The 19,903-nt window shown below is 42.2% G+C and overlaps 1 protein-coding gene across 3 annotated transcripts in view; it reads left to right on the top strand.

Annotated features, from left to right (window-relative positions):
* LOC140203941 (exocyst complex component 3-like) overlaps positions 1-19,220 on the top strand; it is a 74,434-nt gene extending 55,214 nt beyond the window's left edge. For all 3 annotated transcript variants that reach the window (XM_072270139.1, XM_072270129.1, XM_072270121.1), the window contains exons 13-14: positions 10,524-10,642; positions 12,069-19,220. In XM_072270139.1, the coding sequence (XP_072126240.1) occupies positions 10,524-10,642; positions 12,069-12,255 (306 nt within the window). In that variant the 3' untranslated portion in view covers positions 12,256-19,220. The remainder of the gene's footprint in view (positions 1-10,523; positions 10,643-12,068) is intronic.
* The last annotated feature ends 683 nt before the right edge of the window (positions 19,221-19,903 follow it).

Genomic DNA, 19,903 nt, shown 5'->3' with positions numbered 1-19,903 from the left:
AGTATTTTGTGTATACTAATTGATGCATTCCAGTACTAATTTCCTCTCTGAGCCAAAGCAAACACCACCGCTCCACCATTCATAGAATTGTGTAAATATTCAGAATTAATTATGTAGCCTATATCTAGTCAGCAACTATATCTAGGTAGCAACTGTTCCTTTTAATCTTCAGCATTATTAGATGATTTTTGCATTCCCTTTTAATCCCTGATATAAAATTTAGCTAAATCTGGTGAAATTTGCAAATATTTATTTTAGGTATTACCCTAAAATAAAAATTAGCTTCCAAAAAGTTCCTGCAAATATGCACACTTCCAAGGGTGTTCACCTGAAATATCAAAAGACCATGTCAGCAACTAAGGGGAAAAAACTCATTGTTATGGACTGCTTTTCTTTACTGGTATATAAAAAAATTAAAATAAATTGGGAAGGTGTTGGGAAAAATGTAGAGGAACCTGCTGATAGATCAACAGAAATCCTATCACCTCAAAAATCCTTCTTGGGTTTAGAAGGTCCAGTTTGAAAGCGTTTGATATTTATTTTGCTTACATAATAAAGAAGGATGTGGGACATAGAGATAGAAGTTATTCTTTTTAAATATTTTTATTGAATTAGTACACAAAAGGTAAAACATATAGCAACCAATACATTGTTAAGATATAAATATACAAGTAATATTAATACAAAAAAAACAATGCAAACAACATAAGTTAGTTATAAAATAACAAGGTAATATAGTTGTATACTAATTTTCCATATATATCGATAAATGAGAAAAAAAACAGGAAAAAAAACCCAAAAAAAAAACCTACCATGCAACTAACCTACAAAGCAAAGCAATGGAAGCAACACACATCAAAGTTTTTGAAAGTTGGAGGGGGAGGGGGAGATCCAAAATGATAGGAGAAAGCTGGAGGGGGAGATCCAAAATGATAGGAGAAGACAGGAGGGGGAGGGATGGAGCCAAGAGCTGGACAGGTGATTGGCAAAAGGGATATGAGAGGATCATGGGACAGGAGGTCCGGGAAGAAAGACAAGGTGGGGGGGGGACCCAGAGGATGGGCAAGGGGTATAGTCAGAGGGACAGAGGGAGAAAAAGGAGAGTGAGAGAAAGAATGTGTGTATAAAAATAAATAACGGATGGGGTACGAGGGGGAGGTGGGGCATTAGCGGAAGTTAGAGAAGTCAATGTTCATGCCATCAGGTTGGAGGCTACCCAGACAGAATATAAGGTGTTGTTCCTCCAACCTGAGTGTGGCTTCATCTTTACAGTAGAGGAGGCCGTGGATAGACATGTCAGAATGGGAATGGGATGTAGAATTAAAATGTATGGCCACTGGGAGATCCTGCTTTCTCTGGCGGACAGAGCGTAGGTGTTCAGCAAAGCGGTCTCCCAGTCTGCGTCGGGTCTCGCCAATATATAGAAGGCCACATCGGGAGCACCGGATGCAGTATATCACCCCAGTCGACTCACAGATGAAGTGTCACCTCACCTGGAAGGACTGTCTGGGGCCCTGAATGGTGGTAAGGGATGAGGTATAAGGGCATGTGTAGCACTTGTTCTGCTTACAAGGATAAGTGCCAGGAGGGAGATCAGTGGGGAGGGATGGGGGGGACGAATGGACAAGGGAGTCGCGTAGGGAGCGATCCCTGCGGAAAGCAGAGGGGGGGGAGGGAAAGATGTGCTTAATGGTGGGATCCCGTTGGAGGTGGCGGAAGTTACGGAGAATAATATGTTGGACCCGGAGGCTGGTGGGGTGGTAGGTGAGGACCAGGGGAACCCTATTCCTAGTGGGGTGGTGGGAGGATGGAGTGAGAGCAGATGTGCGTGAAATGGGGGAGATGCGTTTGAGAGCAGAGTTGATGGTGGAGGAAGGGAAGCCCCTTTCTTTAAAAAAGAAGGACATCTCCCTCGTCCTGGAATGAAAAGCCTCATCCTGAGAGCAGATGCGGCAGAGACGGAGGAATTGGAGAAGGGGATGGCATTTTTGCAAGAGACAGGGTGAGAAGAGGAATAGACCAGATAGCTGTGAGAGTCAGTAGGCTTATAGTAGATAGTCGTGACCCCACTAAGGAGCAGCAGGCCATTGTCTCCCACACCATCACCGACTTTATCCGCTCAGGGGATCTCCCATCCACTGCTACCAACCTTATAGTTCTCACACTCGTACTTCCCGTTTCTACCTCCTACCCAAGATCCACAAACCTGCCTGTCCTGGCCGACCTATTGTCTCAGCTTGCTCCTGCCCCACCGAACTCGTTTCTGCATACCTCAACACGGTTTTATCCCCCCTTGTTCAATACCTTCCTACCTATGTTCGTGACACTTCTCACGCTCTTAAACTTTTCGATGATTTTAAGTTCCCTGGCCCCCACCGCTTTATTTTCACCATGGATGTCTAGTCCCTATATACTTCCATCCCCCATCAGGAAGGTCTCAAAGCTCTCCGCTTCTTTTTGGATTCCAGACCTAATCAGTTCCCCCCTACCACCACTCTGCTCCATCTAGCGGAATTAAATTAGTCCTTACTCTTAATAATTTCCCCTTTGGCTCCTCCCAATTCCTCCAAACTAAAGGTGTAGCTATAGGCACCCGTAAGGGTCCTAGCTATGCCTGCCGTTTTGTTGGCTTTGTGGAACAATCTATGTTCCGTGCCTATTCTGGTATCTGTCGCCCACTTTTCCTTCGCTGCATCGGCGCTGCTTCCTGCACACACGCTGAGCTTGTTGACTTTATTAACTTTGCCTCCAACTTTCACCCTGCCCTCAAGTTTACCTGGTCCATTTCCGACACCTCCCTCCCCTTGCTAGATCTTTCTGTCTCTATCTCTGGAGACAGCTTATCCACTGATGTCTACTATAAGCCTACTGACTCTCACAGCTATCTGGTCTATTCCTCTTCTCACCCTGTCTCTTGCAAAAACGCCATCCCCTTCTCGCAATTCCTCCGTCTCCACCGCATCTGCTCTCAGGATGAGGCTTTTCATTCCAGGACGAGGGAGATGTCCTTTTTTAAAGAAAGGGGCTTCCCTTCCTCCACCATCAACTATGCTCTCAAATGCATCTCCTCCATTTCACGCACATCTGCTCTCACTCCATCCTCCCGCCACCCCATTAGGAATAGGGTTCCCCTGGTCCTCAACTACCACCCCACCAGCCTCCGGGTCCAACATATTATTCTCCGTAACTTCCGCCACCTCCAACGGGATCCCACCACTAAGCACATCTTTCCCTCCCCCTCCCCCGCTTTCCACAAGGATCGCTCTCTATGTGACTCGCTTGTCCATTCATCCCCCCCATCCCTCCCCACCCCTCCCCACTGATCTCCCTCCTGGCACTTATCCTTGTAGGTGCAACAAGTGCTACACATGCCCTTACACTTCCTCCCTTACCACCATTCAGGGCCCCAAGCAGTCCTTCCAGGTGAGGCAACATTTCACCTGTGAGTCGGCTGGGGTGATATACTGCGTCCGGTTCTCCTGATGTGGCCTTTTATATATTGGCGAGACCCGATGCAGACTGGGAGACCGCTTTGCTGAACATCTATGCTCTGTCCACCAGAGAAAGCAGGATCTCCCAGTGGCCACACATTTTAATTCCACATCCCATTCCCATTCTGACATGTCTATCCACGGCCTCCTCTACTGTAAAGATGAAGCCACACTCAGGTTGGAGGAACAACACCTTATATTTCGTCTGGGTAGCCTCCAACCTGATGGCATGAACATCGACTTCTCTAACTTCCGCTAATGCCCCACCTCCCCCTCGTACCCCATCTGTTATTTATTTATATACACACATTCTTTCTCTCACTCTCCTTTTTCTCCCTCTGTCCCTCTGACTATACCCCTTGCCCATCCTCTGGGTTCCACCCCCCCCTTTTCCTTCTCCCTTGGCCTCCTGTCCCATGATCCTCTCATATCCCTTTTGCCAATCACCTGTCCAGCTCTTGGCTCCATCCCTCCCCCTCCTGTCTTCTCCTATCATTTTGGATCTCCCCCTCCCCCTCCCACTTTCAAATCTCTTACTAACTCTTCCTTCAGTTAGTCCTGACGAAGGGTCTTGGCCCGAAACGTCGACTGTACTTCTTCCTAGAGATGCTGCCTGGCCTGCTGCGTTCACCAGCAACTTTGATGTGTGTTGCTTGAATTTCCAGCATCTGCAGAATTCCTGTTGTAAGCAAAGCAATGGGCTAACTAGGTAAATAGTAGACTTGAACAAATTAAACAATCACATCCTCAAACCCGACCTCCACTAGTAGCAGATAAAATCCAAGAAGGGAGTGTATGTATGATCAGAGAGAAAAAAAAAGTTACATTAAATGAAAATATTAAATAAAAGATCTCCAGTTCTGTTCAAATTTAAAGATCATAAAGTTAAAGTATCATAAAGATTACTTCTGATTTTTTCCAAATTTAGACACAGTATTGTTTGAGAGAACCAAAAAAATGTAGTTGGGGCATTAATCTCCTTCCAACGTTGTAGAATACATCTTTTCCCCATTACAGTGAGAAATGCAATCATTCTACGCGTTGAGGGGGGTAAATTTCTGGAAGTTTTAGGTAATCCAAAGATAGCAGTAATAGGATGGGGAGAAATATCACTATTCAAAACCTTTGAGATAATATTAAAAATGTCTTTCCAAAAAGTTTCCAGAGTAGGACAAGACCAAAGCATGTGGATCAAGGAAGCTATCTCCCGATCATATCTATCACAAAGAGGGTTAATATGAGAGTAAAATGAGCTAATTTATCTTTAGACATGTGTGCCCTATGGACAACTTTAAATTGAATTAAGGAATGTTTGGAACAGATAGAGGAAGTATTAACTAGTTGTAAAATATTAGCCCAGCCATCCGCCAGGATAGAAAGGCCCAATTCCTCTTCCCAGTCAGTCCTAATCTTATCGAATGGAGCTTTCCTAAGTTTCATGATAGTATGATAAATAATAGCCGTTACACCTATCTGACATGGGTTGAGGTTAATGATAGCATCTAAAATATTTGTAGGGGTTAACGCCGGAAAGGAAGACAATATGGTATTTAGGAAATTTCTAACTTGCAAATATCTAAAAGAATGTGTTCTGTTCAAAAGACATAAGGGAGCCATCTGAAAGTAAGTCCAAAAACTGTGATATACCATTAGTCTTCCAAATTTGAAAGGCACGGTCCATAGAGGAGGGGAGAAAAAATATATTGCCAATAATAGGAATTGCTAGCACAAATTGATTAAGATTGAAATATTTTCGGAATTGAAACCAGATACGTAAGGTATGTTTAACTATCGGGTTGCAAACCTGCTTATAGCCTTTCAAATCGGAAGGAAGAGAAGATCCTAATATAGAGCCAAGTGCATAGCGTTGAACAGAATGTAATTTCAATACTACCCATTTAGGAATGCATAGTATATCTTGGTCAAGTAACCAAAATTTCATGTGTTGAATACTAATTGCCCAATAATAAAATCTAAATTTAGATAATGCCAAGCCTCCATCTCTGTTAGCTTTCTGTAGATGTATTCTACCCAATCTCGGGTTTTTATTTTGCCAAATAAATTAAGAGATTTTGGAGTCTACTTTATCAAAAAAGAATTTTGGAACAAAAATCGGTAATGTCTGAAATATATATAAAAATTTTGGTAGAATAAACATCTTAACAGCATTAATACGACCAGTCAAAGTTAAATAAAGTGGAGACCATTTAAAGGAAAGTTGTGTAATGTGGTCAATTAAGGGTAAGTAATTAGTCTTAAATAAATACTTATGTTTACAGGTAATTTTAATCCCAAGATACGAAAAATGATTATTAACCAATCAAAACGGCAGGTTCTGATACAAAGATAGAAGTTATTCAAGGGGCATTTCAAAATGCTTTTTTCTAGCCAGTCCAGTTGACTCTTGCATGGAGGATGGAGCAAACCATCCGTATGTTACTAAGAGTTATGATTAGTAGACTTAACAGCTAGAAAATGGACTATTGATATAGAGACAACACACACAAAATGCTGGAGGAACTCAGCAGGCCAGGCAGCATCTATTGAAAGGAATAACAGTGAGTCCTGCTGATGGGTCTTGGCCCAAAACATCAACTGGTTATTCCTTTCCACGGATGCTGCCTGGCCTGCTCAGCTCTTCCAGCATTTTGTGTGCGTTGCCTTGGATTTCCAGCATCTGCAGATTTTCTCGTGTATTGATATAGTGGCATAGTCTTAACTCACACTGGCACTTTGGGATTCGAAGTTCATGTACTGAACTGTGTAGCTACTTATGGTAACTATGAAATTAGTGGGTTGTTAAAGAAACCAACGTACATCCCTAATGACCTTATTGAAGGAAGTCTGCCATTTGAACCTGATATGGCCTATGTATGATTCCAGATTCACCTATGTGTTTGTTTCTTAATTGGCTTCTTAGTTAAGGAGAACATCAATGCCTGATACCCCACTGGTGTTTAGAGTAGCAATGAAGGTCTTCCATCTATGTCTGTCCTTAGCCGTCATCTCTGTTGTGCTCCAGGTGTAGTTAAGGGTCCTCATTTCTGCCTTTGTGACACAGTGTCAAGTTGTCCTTGGCCCTTCATGGGTCAAATGAAGTTCTGTCTTGATGATGGAGTTGGTCTGTCTTCTCATCACATGCCCAATCCATCTCCAATGTTTCCTCATGAAGATTGTGGCCATGTCCTCTTAATGACACTGAAGAAGTAGGGTGTCGTTGGAGATCTTTCTTGGCCAAAAATACAGAGGATCTTCCAGAGGTTCATGGTGTGGAATGACAACAGCTTAGCGAGGTCACTGTCTATCATGCACCAGCATTCTGACCTGTATAAAAATGTGGACGAAACACAGCTCTGGTTCAGCTTCAACTTGGTGTGGATGCTGTACCTGGTTGACCTCCTTATGGTGATCTGAAGATGTTTTAGTTTTGCTAAGTCTGCACTGAATATCGTCCTTGGTCCCACCATCCTGCCGAGTGATGCTGCCCAGGTAGGTGAATCTGGGTAAGTTGATGCCATATGCCTTGATGTGAGGAGGAGACCCTATATTGAGGGTCATGTTCTCTGTTTCTCTCTAGCTGACTCTGAATCCAACCTGTCCGCCAAAGGTACACAGGTGCTGAGTTTTCTCTTGCATGTGCTGGTGTGTATGTGACAGTAATGTGTGGTTATCCACAAAGTCACTGTCTTCTGAACTAGAGAATAGAGTCTGTCTAATGACTCTCTCTGCTTTTCTTTTGTTGTTTGCCTCGTAACCCAATCAATCACCAGGTTAAGTAATATTGCCGACATGACACTGCCTGGGCTGATCCTGTCTTGAGTTCAACTCTCAAATTGCAGTCCCCAACTGTGCAAGTGAAGTTAGTAAAGAAACTCTGGATAAGCTGGACAATTTTGCAAGGGATCCCATATGATCTAAGAATTCACCAGAGCTCTCCCTGTGGATACTAACAAAAGCCTTTTCAAAGTCCACAAAATGTACATACAGTTGTCTCTGCCACTCTGTTTACTGTCTTGTGATGTTATGTGATGTTTTGTGATGTTATGTGCATGAAGATCTGGCCAACACAGCCTCTGTTCCTCAAGCACATATCGACGGCATCTATAATCCATTGGATAATGTCTTTGGCGTGAATCCTGCTGGGCACTGACAGAAGTGTGATGCCACACCAGTTGTTGCAATCACTTAGCACTCCTTTCATGGGGATTCTAACAATAACTCCCTTTGTCCGGTTCTTGGCTACTTGTCCTCGTTCCCAGATTATAGGAAACAGTGGTTGCAGGATGGCTGCTGCAACTTCTGGTTCAGCTGTGAACAGTTCAGTGTTCAAATTGTCATGTCCTGGAGATCGGCTGTTCTGTAATGAATTAATCGCAGCAACAATCTCCTTTCTTGGGTGGATCTGTGTTGATGTTGAGGTCCTCTGCTGCCTCTTGTAAGTCAGGTTCTTCATCTGGTGGTGGTCTATTCAGTAATTCTCTGAAATATTCTGTCCATCATGCTTCTTGATCTTTCTCAGTTGTCAAAAGCAAACTGTTCTTATCTCTCACGGGACCACTGGATCTGGCCTGGAACTTTCCATATAACAATTTTGAAATCTGGTATATGTTTACCTGATTACCTCAAGTGGGTGCTGCTTCAGCCTCCTCTGCAAAGTCATTCTTGTAGACTCTCTTGTCCTTTCCTACAAATCTCTTCATTTTCTTGTTAGCTTCAGTGTATGCTAGTTGAAGTTTCTCCTTAATTCGGGTTGACTCTGCATCTAACAACTTCTTCTTAAATTTTTGTCTTTCTTCTAAGGCTGTACATGTTTCCTGCTGTATCCATTCTTTGTTCTTCTTTCCTGCTCTGTACCTAGACAAGCCTTGCTGCTCTCCTTAAAGAGTGAGGCAGTCTGTTTCCATATTGTATTGATCCTGTCTGTTGCCACGTCCTTGTCAAGGTCTTGCAAGGTCTGTTCTTGTGCTGAATGGTGAAAGCAGATTTCACACTGGTGTCCTTGAGCTTTTCAACATCTTGTTTGGTCAGGGCATGGAGGGATACGAGGAGAAGGCGGGAGACTGGGACTGAGAGGAAAATTGCATCAGCCACGATGAAATAGCAGAGCAGAATTGATGGGCCAAATGCCATAATTTTGCTCCAATATATTATGGTCTTATAAAACGTCTTTGTACATGTTCTCTGGCCCCAGTGCTTCTCAGCTTGAGTTTCATACTGCTCCAACAGGGTGATGATCACTTCCTCTATCTGCTCCTCTCTTCACCTTTACATCCTGAAAGATCGTCTCCATATAATGTTGATCATTAAATGGTCACATCCATTCGAAGAGCACCATGTCAGTTTGTGGATTTCATGGCATGGAAAGAGGGTCCCTCCTATGACCAGATTGTTCATGGCACAGAATTCCACCAGTCATTCACCACTGTTATTCATTGTTCCACATCCATGAGTGCCCATGGCCCTAGTGGAGTGTGAGTTGTTATTTCCCACTTTGGTGTTTAGATCTCCAGTGATGATGATTACGTCTCTACCTCTGATTACAGCTGTTTGTAGAAAACATCTGTTTCTTCAATGTCACCGTTGTTAGATAGACATTGCTCTGGATCACAGTCATGTTCACTTGCTTCCCTTCCAGCCTGACTCTCATCAGCCCACTCACTGTTGATTGGTTTCCACTCCCTCAAGCACTTCTCATTGCCTTTCTTCATAACAACAGCTACACCATCATGATGCTGACCATCAGCCCTTCCTGAGTATAAAGCTGTTTCACCAGTTGCTGCCTTTAGTCTGCCAGACCCTGTCCATCTGCTTTCCTTGACACCCTGTATACGTAGGTTGTAACAACACATCTCTGCAGATATTTGTGCTAGCTTGCCAGTGTTGTACGTAGTTCGTAGATTCCAAAACCCAATGTTGGTCTTGGTCTTGGCAGTGTTCAGGGCTCCCTTCATCATGCCAGTAGCTCCCTCTCATTTTTCACTACTATCAGTCATACAAATCCCAGTGGAGACTCAGGAAATACTGTCGCACACAGATGTAGAAGGAATCTTCATTGCTGTTTCCATAACAATTTTTTTTGACCAGCCAGGGTTGTTAGCTCTGAGCTGAACCCCAGAACCTGGAGGACTAGTGGATCACTCTTCGTCTGGCCTCTACCCTTTGACCTGTTTGGCATGGGTGACCCTACCAAGACTCAAAGCCCAAGGCCCTGACTCCAGCCAACATAACTCTCAGGGTTATTCAGGCACACAAGCCTCCAAACTCTCCAACAAGGTTGTGATCCTCTTGGGGGAGCAGAACATGGGGGTGGACAATATGTGCTACTTGGCAATCCCAGTTATGTCCGTATCCTATGGTAGTATGTAATAAGTCTAAGGAAAAGTTCTACTCATTTTACAGTATTGAGGAGTTTTTGTAATTAATAGGAACTGAAAAATGTGACCATGATCTGAATGTAAAAGAGCATGTTTTGAAATCTTTTCTCAATTGAATTTTTTTCAATTGAATTGACTTTATTTCTTACATTCTTCACATACAAGAGGAGTTAAAATCTTTACGTTACATCTGTCTGAATGTGCAATGTGCAAATGATTGCATAGTTTTATAAAGCATTGTAATCAATATGCAGTCACTGGTAAAAATCCAATCAGAAACAAGAGAAGATCTGCAGTTGCTGGAAATCCAAGCAACACACACAAAATGCTGGAGAAACTCGGCAGGCCAAGCAGCTTGTATGGAAAAGAGTACAGTCGACGCTTTGGCCAGAAACACTAACTGCTTACTCTTTTCCACAGATGCTGCCTGGCCTGCTGAGTTCCTCCAGCATGTTGTATGAGTCACTGGTAAAATTTACTTCTAAAATACAGTTGGTCATCATGTTCATTCAGAAGTGTATAAGTTACTGCATTCATTATGATTATTAGTCAGAACCGTGGCTGAGCAACAGAGAAACATAAAAACTTGTCTTCATGTGTTAGCATAAGTAATTTATTTTAATTACTAAATCTATTAACTGTGTCTTTTATTTCCCAGGGTAGCACTGCTTTGTGGCTTTTTCCAATAACTCAACATTTGTTCGATTTTATTAATGGAAATGAAAATGAACTTGAATCAAAACTCAGAGCATTATTCGAGGACTGTCCAGAGATTGGGTAAATTGCACTCAAGTGCTTTAAGCTCTGGTTTAAGAGTTTTTCATATTGAACTTATGGAGCTAGAAATTACATTGCACCTGAAGAGGTACAGTAAGCCAGTGCTGAGTTTGAGAGTGGGGGAGGACTATGCCAATTGAGTGCACCAGTCTTTAGCAGTGACACTCTCATATGCCTGAGGCCCGGCGCACAATGACATTGCTCGCCCTTGTAGACCATGACAAGGAAATCACTGCAAGCCAAACAGTGGTGAGGAAATGGAATGAGAGGCCTGGACAAGAAGAAGGGGAGGATGGAGGGGCAGGTCCACAGAGGGATAGCAGAATATGGAGGGTCACATAGGGGTTTGGGCTGAGTTAGTGGTTTTTACTTGAAGAGGAAAGGTGGTGCAAGCAGAGCATCAGAGCGCTGAAGAATGGGCTGGCTGAAAAGGTTAATAGAGGGTCTCAGCCCAAAATTTCAACTGTACTCTTTCCCATAGATGCTGCCTAGCCTGCTGAATTCCTGCAGCATTTTGTGTGTTGCTTGGATTTCCAGCATCTGCAGATTTTCTCTTGTTTGAGGTCAATGGAGGGGTTGGGATGATGTTATGTAATAACCACTAAGGAGATCTCTTAAAGGAGAAGTGGATGTGACCAGATTGGACCCCTTTAAGTAACTTGGAAGCAGACCACTCGGTCTCCAGTTAAAGCCTATATCAGTGTGTGAGATCTGTATTGCTTCCAAGTTTTGTGTATGCAGAATGCCTTTGTGCTCTGTCTGTGATCTGATTTCACTGCATGTGCTTGGGTGCTTTTGGCTTTTAGTGATCAAGCTTTTGGTAAAATTCCACCAAATAATGTAGAAAACACTGCAGTTTCAAAAACGCAAGGACCTGAGAATTGGAAATGTGAAATGGACTTGGACTTTGGCCTTGCAATTAATTTGCCTTTGTTTAAATTGTTTATTAGTAAATTGCAATCATGGATCCAAAATTGCATGTGAAGAAATAATATTTCAAGTATGTGTTTCACAAGGTGCTTTATACATTCTCTGCTTAATAATGCAAGATATTATTTAATGTTTATTTACTTTGGCCAAGTTTTAGCTTCTCTAATCTTAGCAATGTATTTTAAATCTGTTGGTGAACTTGTGTATTTTGGCTGAAGTTCTGAGCCCGAGCCCTGTAATTCTGGTGATGTTTCCATTTCTAAGCTTCTGTTTTGACTTTTTCTCCTCTCGAGATCTAATTGCATTTTTCTGCAGCAACGTCATTCATTCCTCCTGAAGTTTAGGCTGCGCCAAATTCCTACCTCAACTATTCGCTAACTATTGTTGCGGCTATCTGCTTTCACCGCCTGTCTTGAATCCTCTTAAATAGTTGCAGTTCACATCTCTGAGAATGTATATCTTAAATAAATTCTCATTATTAATGCTTATTTTGCAGCGAAGAACATATTTCAGCCCTCCTCCATTTACGTGGAATTTCAAAAGGACAAAAGAAAAACGATTTAATGAAATATTTCAACCAACTGAAGAAGAATTCAAAAGATCCAATAGAAACTACACACCCATTACTTTTTGAAAAAATAACCACTGGATCAGGGACCTGGCTGCCATCTAGTCCATTTTAAAGTGATAATCCACAAACAGAGTACTTTTGCAGGATAGTAGTACAAGAAGGATAACTTCATTGTCTGATGCCTATTGATCAGACAATTTACATTGATCAGTTACTTTTAACATAAATCAGAATTGCCTTCGTGAAATTTAATGATTGTATTGAGACTATTTATAAAACCAAATTACTGCATGTCATTATTGGGATTAAGTAGTTGACAATGAGATCCCTATTAATATTGAATAATGACTTCTGTTTGTGAGGGGAGACTCTACAAAGCACCCTTGTGAAATGTAGATTCTTTACTGTGTCTGCAGACAAAAGTAAACTTATACCCATGCATAACCTGTTCATAACGGGGTCCCTAGGATCATGAAACATCTGCCAAATTCGGTTGCTTCAGGTCTTTATTCAGCTGCTTTTGAAGTGAAATAACCACAAATCTCCAGTTTAAATCAAACAAATAAAACACTAGAAATGTGCAATAGTAGAGAGAGAAAAACAAAGTCATGTCAAAACAGGCTAGTGTAATTTCTTTCACCTTCAATAAAATAACACTATCAGATTCGTCTTCACTTCTCCTTCACTTTCAGCATTCTGAAAGGACTGTTCCTCCCCAACTCTGTCTCATCTTCCCATCTTCACATCTCACATCACCTTCCCTCAGAAGACACCACCCCTGTTAACTCTTCCCTTCCTATCATCCCAGTCCCCAGGGAGTTCTTCCAGGTGAAGTGCTAATGCACTTGCGATTTAAACATTGGTCCTCATGATGTTATCCCAACTGTATGCCCCTTTTCCGAATTTTCCCAATTCCAAAGAACACTATTAACCTGAAACATAGTCCCTGTTCCTCTCTATACAACTGCTGCCAAATCTACTGAGTAATCTGGCATATTTTGTTTTTATTTGAGATTTTCACTATCTGAAGATCCTTGCTTGTATTCTCCAGAGAAATTAATTCCCTTTCCCTTTTAGAAGAATCTAATATTGTGGAATATCAAGGTGTTTAACTGAGTGGTGGTTGGCAGCAGATGAGAAACTGGTAGTTCCCTTGCAAACAGAAACCAAGCAAAATGCAGTTGATTGATTGACCATAAGTAATTCATCCTGAGAATAATTTTGCATTTATGATTGGGACACAAACCTGACTACACTGTTCAAACTCAAAAATTATATCATCCAGTAGGAAGAATGAGTGAGTGAACCATCAGCACCTGCATTCTCCTCTCTACGTTTTACATTACCCACACTCATTGGCTCTGCTCACCTTTGCAAGGACAATTAGGGAAGCCGATAAATGCTGACCTAGTCAGAAATGCTAGTCTTAATAAATTCAGCCAGCATTCCGGATACAAACTTAATTTACATAAGAGTGAACTTATCCCAATTAACAGAGAAGAACAAATATTAGAATTAGAATTTCATAAACCTCACTTTTAAAGTAATAAATCAATTTACTTACCTCGGTATTATAGTAACAAGGAATTTTAAGCGTCTTTTTCGAGAAAATTTCACTAATCTTTTAAATCACACAAAACAGAGTTTGGCACACTGGTCACCCCTGTCCATGTCTCTGGTAGGTCGAATTAATGTTGTTAAAATGTATATCCTTCCTAAATTTTTATACTAATTTTCAATCTATACCAATTTTTATTCCTAAAGCTTTTTTTGATTCTATTATTTTGTCCTATCTATGGAAGGGCAAATGCTCCAGACTTAATAAAGTTCACCTTCAAAAACCTAAAAGGGAAGGTGGTGTGGCCTTGCCTAATTTTCACTTATATTACTGGGTAGCCAACATACGTTGTCTACTTTTTGGCCTTTTTTTTATAATCAGTCTGACAGCCCAAAATAGGTGGCAATGGAGTTGAACTCTAATAAGGATTTCTCCATTTCTTGGATCTGCACTTCCTTGTCATTTGCCTAAACTAATTGTTAATCCTCTCTGAGAATATGGGCTCAGTTTAGAAAATATTATGGTCTTCACAGTTTCTCTCTCTCTCTAGTCCTATTTTTGCAAAACCATCTTTTTCAACCTTCTATGCAAGACTTAGCATTTCATGTCTGGTACAGAAAGGGCATTAGGTGCTTTGAAGATCTTTCCATAGACAATCGCTTTGCAATTTTTAAACAACTGCAAAGCTTAACCTACCTAATACTCATTTTTTTTTAGATATCTTCAAATTAGACATTTTATTAACCCTTTTATACCAAACTTTCCTGAGATGCCTGAAAAAAACATTGTGGACTTGTTTCTTTGTACAAATCCATCGGGTAAAGGTTTAATATCTACTATTCGCGATAAGTTAACGACCTTGAGGCGTGCCCCCTTTGATAAAATTAGAACTGCCTGGGAGCATGATTTAAATACTTCTCTGTCCGACAAGGTTTGGGATTCAATTCTTAATTCAGTTAACTCAACCTCTTTATGTGCTCGCCACTGCCTTTTGCAGTTCAAGGTTGTACATAGGCCTCATATGTCCAAAACTAAATTATCGCGGTTCTATCCTGATATTAGTCCCTTTTGTGACAAGTGTAAAGGGGACGAGGCTTCTCTTATCCATATGTATTGGGCTTGTCCTAGTTTGGAGAAATTTTGGAGAGAAGTCTTTTCAACTTTATCCCATATTCTTAATTGCCACTTAGAACCTAACCCTTTGATTGCTCTTTTTGGCACCTCGGGTGAAGCTGACATACATTTGAGTCCAACTAAACATTATCTTTTGCCTCTTTTGGCTAGACGTTTAGTTCTTCTTAGGTAGAGAGATATTGCCCCACCCACCCATGCTTAATGGCTTAGAGACATTATGTTCTGCTTAGACCTTGAAAAGATTCATTATTCACTTCTTAATTCGGACATAAAGTTCCGTAAGGTGTGGGGACCTATCCTTGAATATTTTCATAATTCCTCTTTAGATTAAAGGTTTATCCTCTTTTTTTGTAATTTATTCCCTTACTTTTTTTTCTGGTTCAGCTTTATGGTTTTTTTCATGGGAAATATATTACAGTTTACATAATAGGCAATATACTTTTTTTACATTTACAGCTCTATGGTGACAAAAGCTCTGTTTAACTTTTCTTTACATTGAAATGGCTGGCTTGGAGTTGCATAGTGGGAGGGTGGGGAGGATACTAACTTTATATGATTTTATTTTGGGTGCTTTTTCTTTATTGTTATGAATTGTATATTAGGCATGTTTGTTTTGCATTGTATAAATCTCTTTTTTTGTTCTATTATAAAAACTCAAAATATTAATTTTAAAAAAATGCAAGTGATTAAAGAGAAATAACATGCTGTGGGAATGACCAGTAGAACTGTTTCGCCTTCAGATTGCTATTTCCTTTAACCTTCTGGTGTGGTGTGGAGATTCAGCTACTAGACTTGCAATCCAAAGAGCTAACTTCCATTGCTTCCCAGCCGTGGAATTTAAAATCAGTTTATTTGAGCAAACACCAATTACTGGACTATTGTAAAAGCATACTGCACTTCAGGGGAAGAAATCTCCCTCGGCGAGTTCTGTACCCGCCACAACACCCAGCTCTCTCTGTCACCTCCATCTCCAAGCCCACTTATTTGGCAAGGATTCCCCACCTCGCACCAATGGACCTTTTTGCCATCTTCAACCCTCCTCGCCTTCTTGTACACCCTGCTTTGGTTTTCTGCCTGCTCTGGATCTTTACATCTCTGATTCCCAACAAGACATCAACCATCTCGACTTAAGCACTCCTCTCTCCTATTCAAACCTTACTCCCTATGAGTGCACTGCCCTCTATTTTCTCTGCACCAATCCCAACCTCAACATCAAATCCACAGACAAAGGGAGGGCTGTTGTAGTCTGGCGCACTGACCTCTACTTGCTAAGGCCTGGCAGAAACTCTGACACTTCCTCTTACTTGCCCATTGAAAAGGACCCCACTGAGGGCCATCAGGCCATTGAGTGTGCATACCTTGACTCTATTTTATCCCCTTTGGTTCAGTCCCTTCTCACCTACATCCATGACACTTCCAATGCTCTTCATCTACTCAACAACTTCCAATTCCCTGGCCCTGACTGCCTCATTTTCACCATGGTTCTCTAGTCCCTATACACGTCTATCCTCCATCAAGACAGCCTTAAAGCTTTCCACTTCTTTCTCAACAAAAGATCCAACCAGTTCCCCTCCACCATCTTCCTCTGTCTGTTTGGATGGTCCTCACTGTCAACAATTTCTCCTTCGGCTCCTCCCACGTTTTCTAAACTCATGGGTTCCAGCACTGTGTTCCTTTTCATTGCCAACATGTTGTGTCCATGTTCCATGCCACCCCTGGTAATGCTCCCCAACTCTTTTTGCAATACATTGATGACTGTATTGTTGCTTCATGCACCCATGCTAAGCTTGTCAAGTTCAGCAGCTTTGCCTCCAACTTCCACCCTGCCTTTAAATTCATTTGGTACATTTCTGACACCTCTGTCCCCTTTCTCAATCTCTCTGTCTCCATATCTGGAGACAAACTGTTTTAGAAAGACAATATATTTTATAAACCTTCTGATTCCCGCAAGTATTTTGACTATACCTCTTCCCGCACTGACTCCTGTAAATATGCAGTTCCCTTTTCTCAGTTCCTTCATTTCTACCACAACTGTTCCCAAGATTAGACTTTCCTTACCAACATCAGATGTTCTTCAAAGAGCAGAGTTTCCCTTCCTCCACCATTGATGCTGCCCTTGCCTGCATCTCCTTTATTTTTTGGACATCCATGCTAACCCTATCTTCTTTCCACCTTAACAAGGATAAAGTTCCTCTTGTCCTCACCTACCAGCCCAGCTCTGCATCCAACATATCATTCTCCACAACTTCTGACATCTTCAATGGGATCCTACCACCAAATACATCATTACCTCCCCCCCCCCATTCCACTCTCCACAGGGATCACTCCCTCCATGATTCCCTTCCCATTCATCTCCCTCTTGGCACTTGTACCTGCAAGCGGAAAAAGTGCTACACCTGCCCATTCACCTCCTCATGCACCACCATTCAGGGCTCCAAACAGATCTTCCAGGTGAGACAATACTTCAGCTACAAATCTAATGGGGTTGTCTACTGCATACGGTGCTCCTGATGTGGTCTCCTCTACAATGGTGATTGGTAGACCACTTTGTCGAGCACATTTGCCCATCCGCAAAATGAAGGATTTACCAGTGACCAACCATTCAAATCCCCACTCCCATTCCAACATGGTGGTCCCTGGCCTCCTCTATTGCCACAATGAGGCCACTTTCAGGTTGGAGGAGCACACCTCATATTCCATGTGGGAACCTCCAACCTGATGAGATGAACATTGATTTCTCTAACTTCTGGTAATTTTCCCCCTCCCCTTTCCCTCTTCACTCTGAATCCCCTCTCGCCTCTTCTCCTCACCTGCCTCTCATCTCACCTCCCCTTCTCCCATGGTCCACTCTCCTTTTGTATTGGAGGGGTCGTGACTGTCACGTGACAGCTTTGCCCATTTACCTGGTCAAAAGACACATCACCTGCCAATCAAGGTTTGACTCCCCCTCGCCATCAAAGCACACCTAACCATTAGCCCCTTTAATTAGCCTTGTACTTGACCTCGGGCAATTGGTCTTTGTAATCAGCTTAACCCTGCTGGCACCAAGCCATTGGCTTCCCTGTGAATCACCTGGGCTGGACTCATCAGCCCTGCTGCACTACAAAAGGAAGCCACGCGTGCTTGACCCTTTCTCTTTTTTGCTACCTCCAAGGGACCACTCTGCCATTGGTGAGTTGTGCATTGAATAGGGTGAGGGGTGTGGGTATCGCCCCTAATATCATAAGAGCCGTGCACGCACAGAGCCAAGGGTGTCAGGTATCGTATTGACTTTTCCCTTGGGGGGGGAGGGCGGTGTGTACTTCGTTCCCGCGCAATTTTATTAATTGTCCGCATGTGTTTTATTGCTGATCCGACTACTGTGAATTGTGTGTGTGTGGCTTCTGTTGCCATTTTCCCACATTTGCCTTCTGTAAATAAAATCCTTTACTACCAAGTCTGTGTCCAGAGTCCTTGCCTTTGAGACCTATCGAATCTGTTTCCTCACTTACAACACCTTTCCTATTAGATTCCTTCTTCTCCAGCCCTTTACCTGTCCCACCTATCACTTCTCTATTTCTTACTTCCTCTTCCACGCGCCTGGCTTCATCTATTACCTTCTAGCTTGTCCTTCTGCCCCTCTTCCCCCATCGCCCCACACCTCCTTATTTCACCCTTCCTTTCCAGTTCTGATGAAGGGTCCCAGCTCAAAACACCAACTGTTTATTCCTTTCCATAGATGCTGCCTGACCTGCCGAGTTTCCCCAGCATTTTGTATGTGTTGCTTTGGATTTCCAGCTCCTGCTGAATCTCTTGTATTTAAGAAATCTCCCATCCAGGGCTGGTTTATGCAAGGCATCTGTCCCCTCCCACGTAGTTGCTTTCTGAATTGGCCTAGCAAGTCATTAATTTGCAATACTTCACCATCAGAAAATACGTAACAGGATAAATAAATACTTGTATTTCCTTTGCATGTGAGAAAACTTTCTTCACTGCATCATTCCTGGATGCCGTCTGCCAAGTTTTCAGACATGAATCAGTCCAGTATTACCCATGACTCTGGTCAGGATCGATGCAGCAGTGGCAAAACAAAGATAAAGTGAGCAATCACATTGTTGGGGCAGGGGAAATGTTTGTTCTCTACATGTGATGATTTTATTCAATGTTTCTAATTAATTATCATTAGGAGTGGCATAGTTGCATAGCCGTTAACATAATGCTATTGTAGCAGAAGTGGCCCCGCTTCATTTCCACCACTGTCTGTAAGGAGTTTGAATATTTTCCCCATGACTGTGTGGCTTTCCATTGGTACTCTGGTTTCTTCCCACATTCGAAAGGTAGAAGGCTAATTGGTCACATGGTGACCAATTGGGTGGTGCTTGATGGGCCTGTTACTGTGCTGTGTCTCTGAGTAAATAAATAACAAATGAACTCTAAAGGGCAACGTAGCTAATTTGTTTAATTATAAGCAAACTTCCCCAGCAATTAAAGTCTGAATTCTTCGTGCTACTGAAGAAAAGGAGAGTTAAATGATTCTTCCAGTTCTGGGAAAAGCCCGCATTTCCAAAAATTTAGGTGGATGGAAAATTGTTAAAGGGGATTTCTGGACCACTTCTAGAAGAGATGGGAGGATGAACCATGAGAAACTTGCATTCAAGATTCTTAAAGAATCACAGCTGTTTTATGTTATAAATATTTAGATAATTGTGATCCAATTCAGCTTCATGGAATGTTTTTTATGTCACCATTCATGTATTCAACCCTTGCCAAATATATTACTGTCAGAAGCAGGACCTAACCCAACAATTTTCCCCTTGAAAGCAGAGTTCAGTCGCTCCCTCCCATTGTAGTCTGATCAAATTTCAACCCTAGCCCCAAGCTCAGGCTAATGGGCAGCAGGAATCCTTGCCCTCTATTGCACTTCTGAGTCATGGACGACCCACAGCAGGTACCTTAAATCTTGGTAATGTAACTCCAATCCTCCAAGTCCAAAAGGAGAAAAACTAAAACAATCGCAGTGTCTTCTACCAGGCAAATATAGGCTATAATCACACTCGGCAGGCTCAAATGAGAAGGTCACATCATTTGC

This window comes from Mobula birostris, chromosome 1 (genome assembly GCF_030028105.1).
Source record: "Mobula birostris isolate sMobBir1 chromosome 1, sMobBir1.hap1, whole genome shotgun sequence".
Taxonomy (NCBI): domain Eukaryota; kingdom Metazoa; phylum Chordata; class Chondrichthyes; order Myliobatiformes; family Myliobatidae; genus Mobula; species Mobula birostris.
The sequence above is the reverse complement of the archived record's forward strand: the minus strand, read 5'-3'. Positions and strand labels throughout refer to the sequence as shown.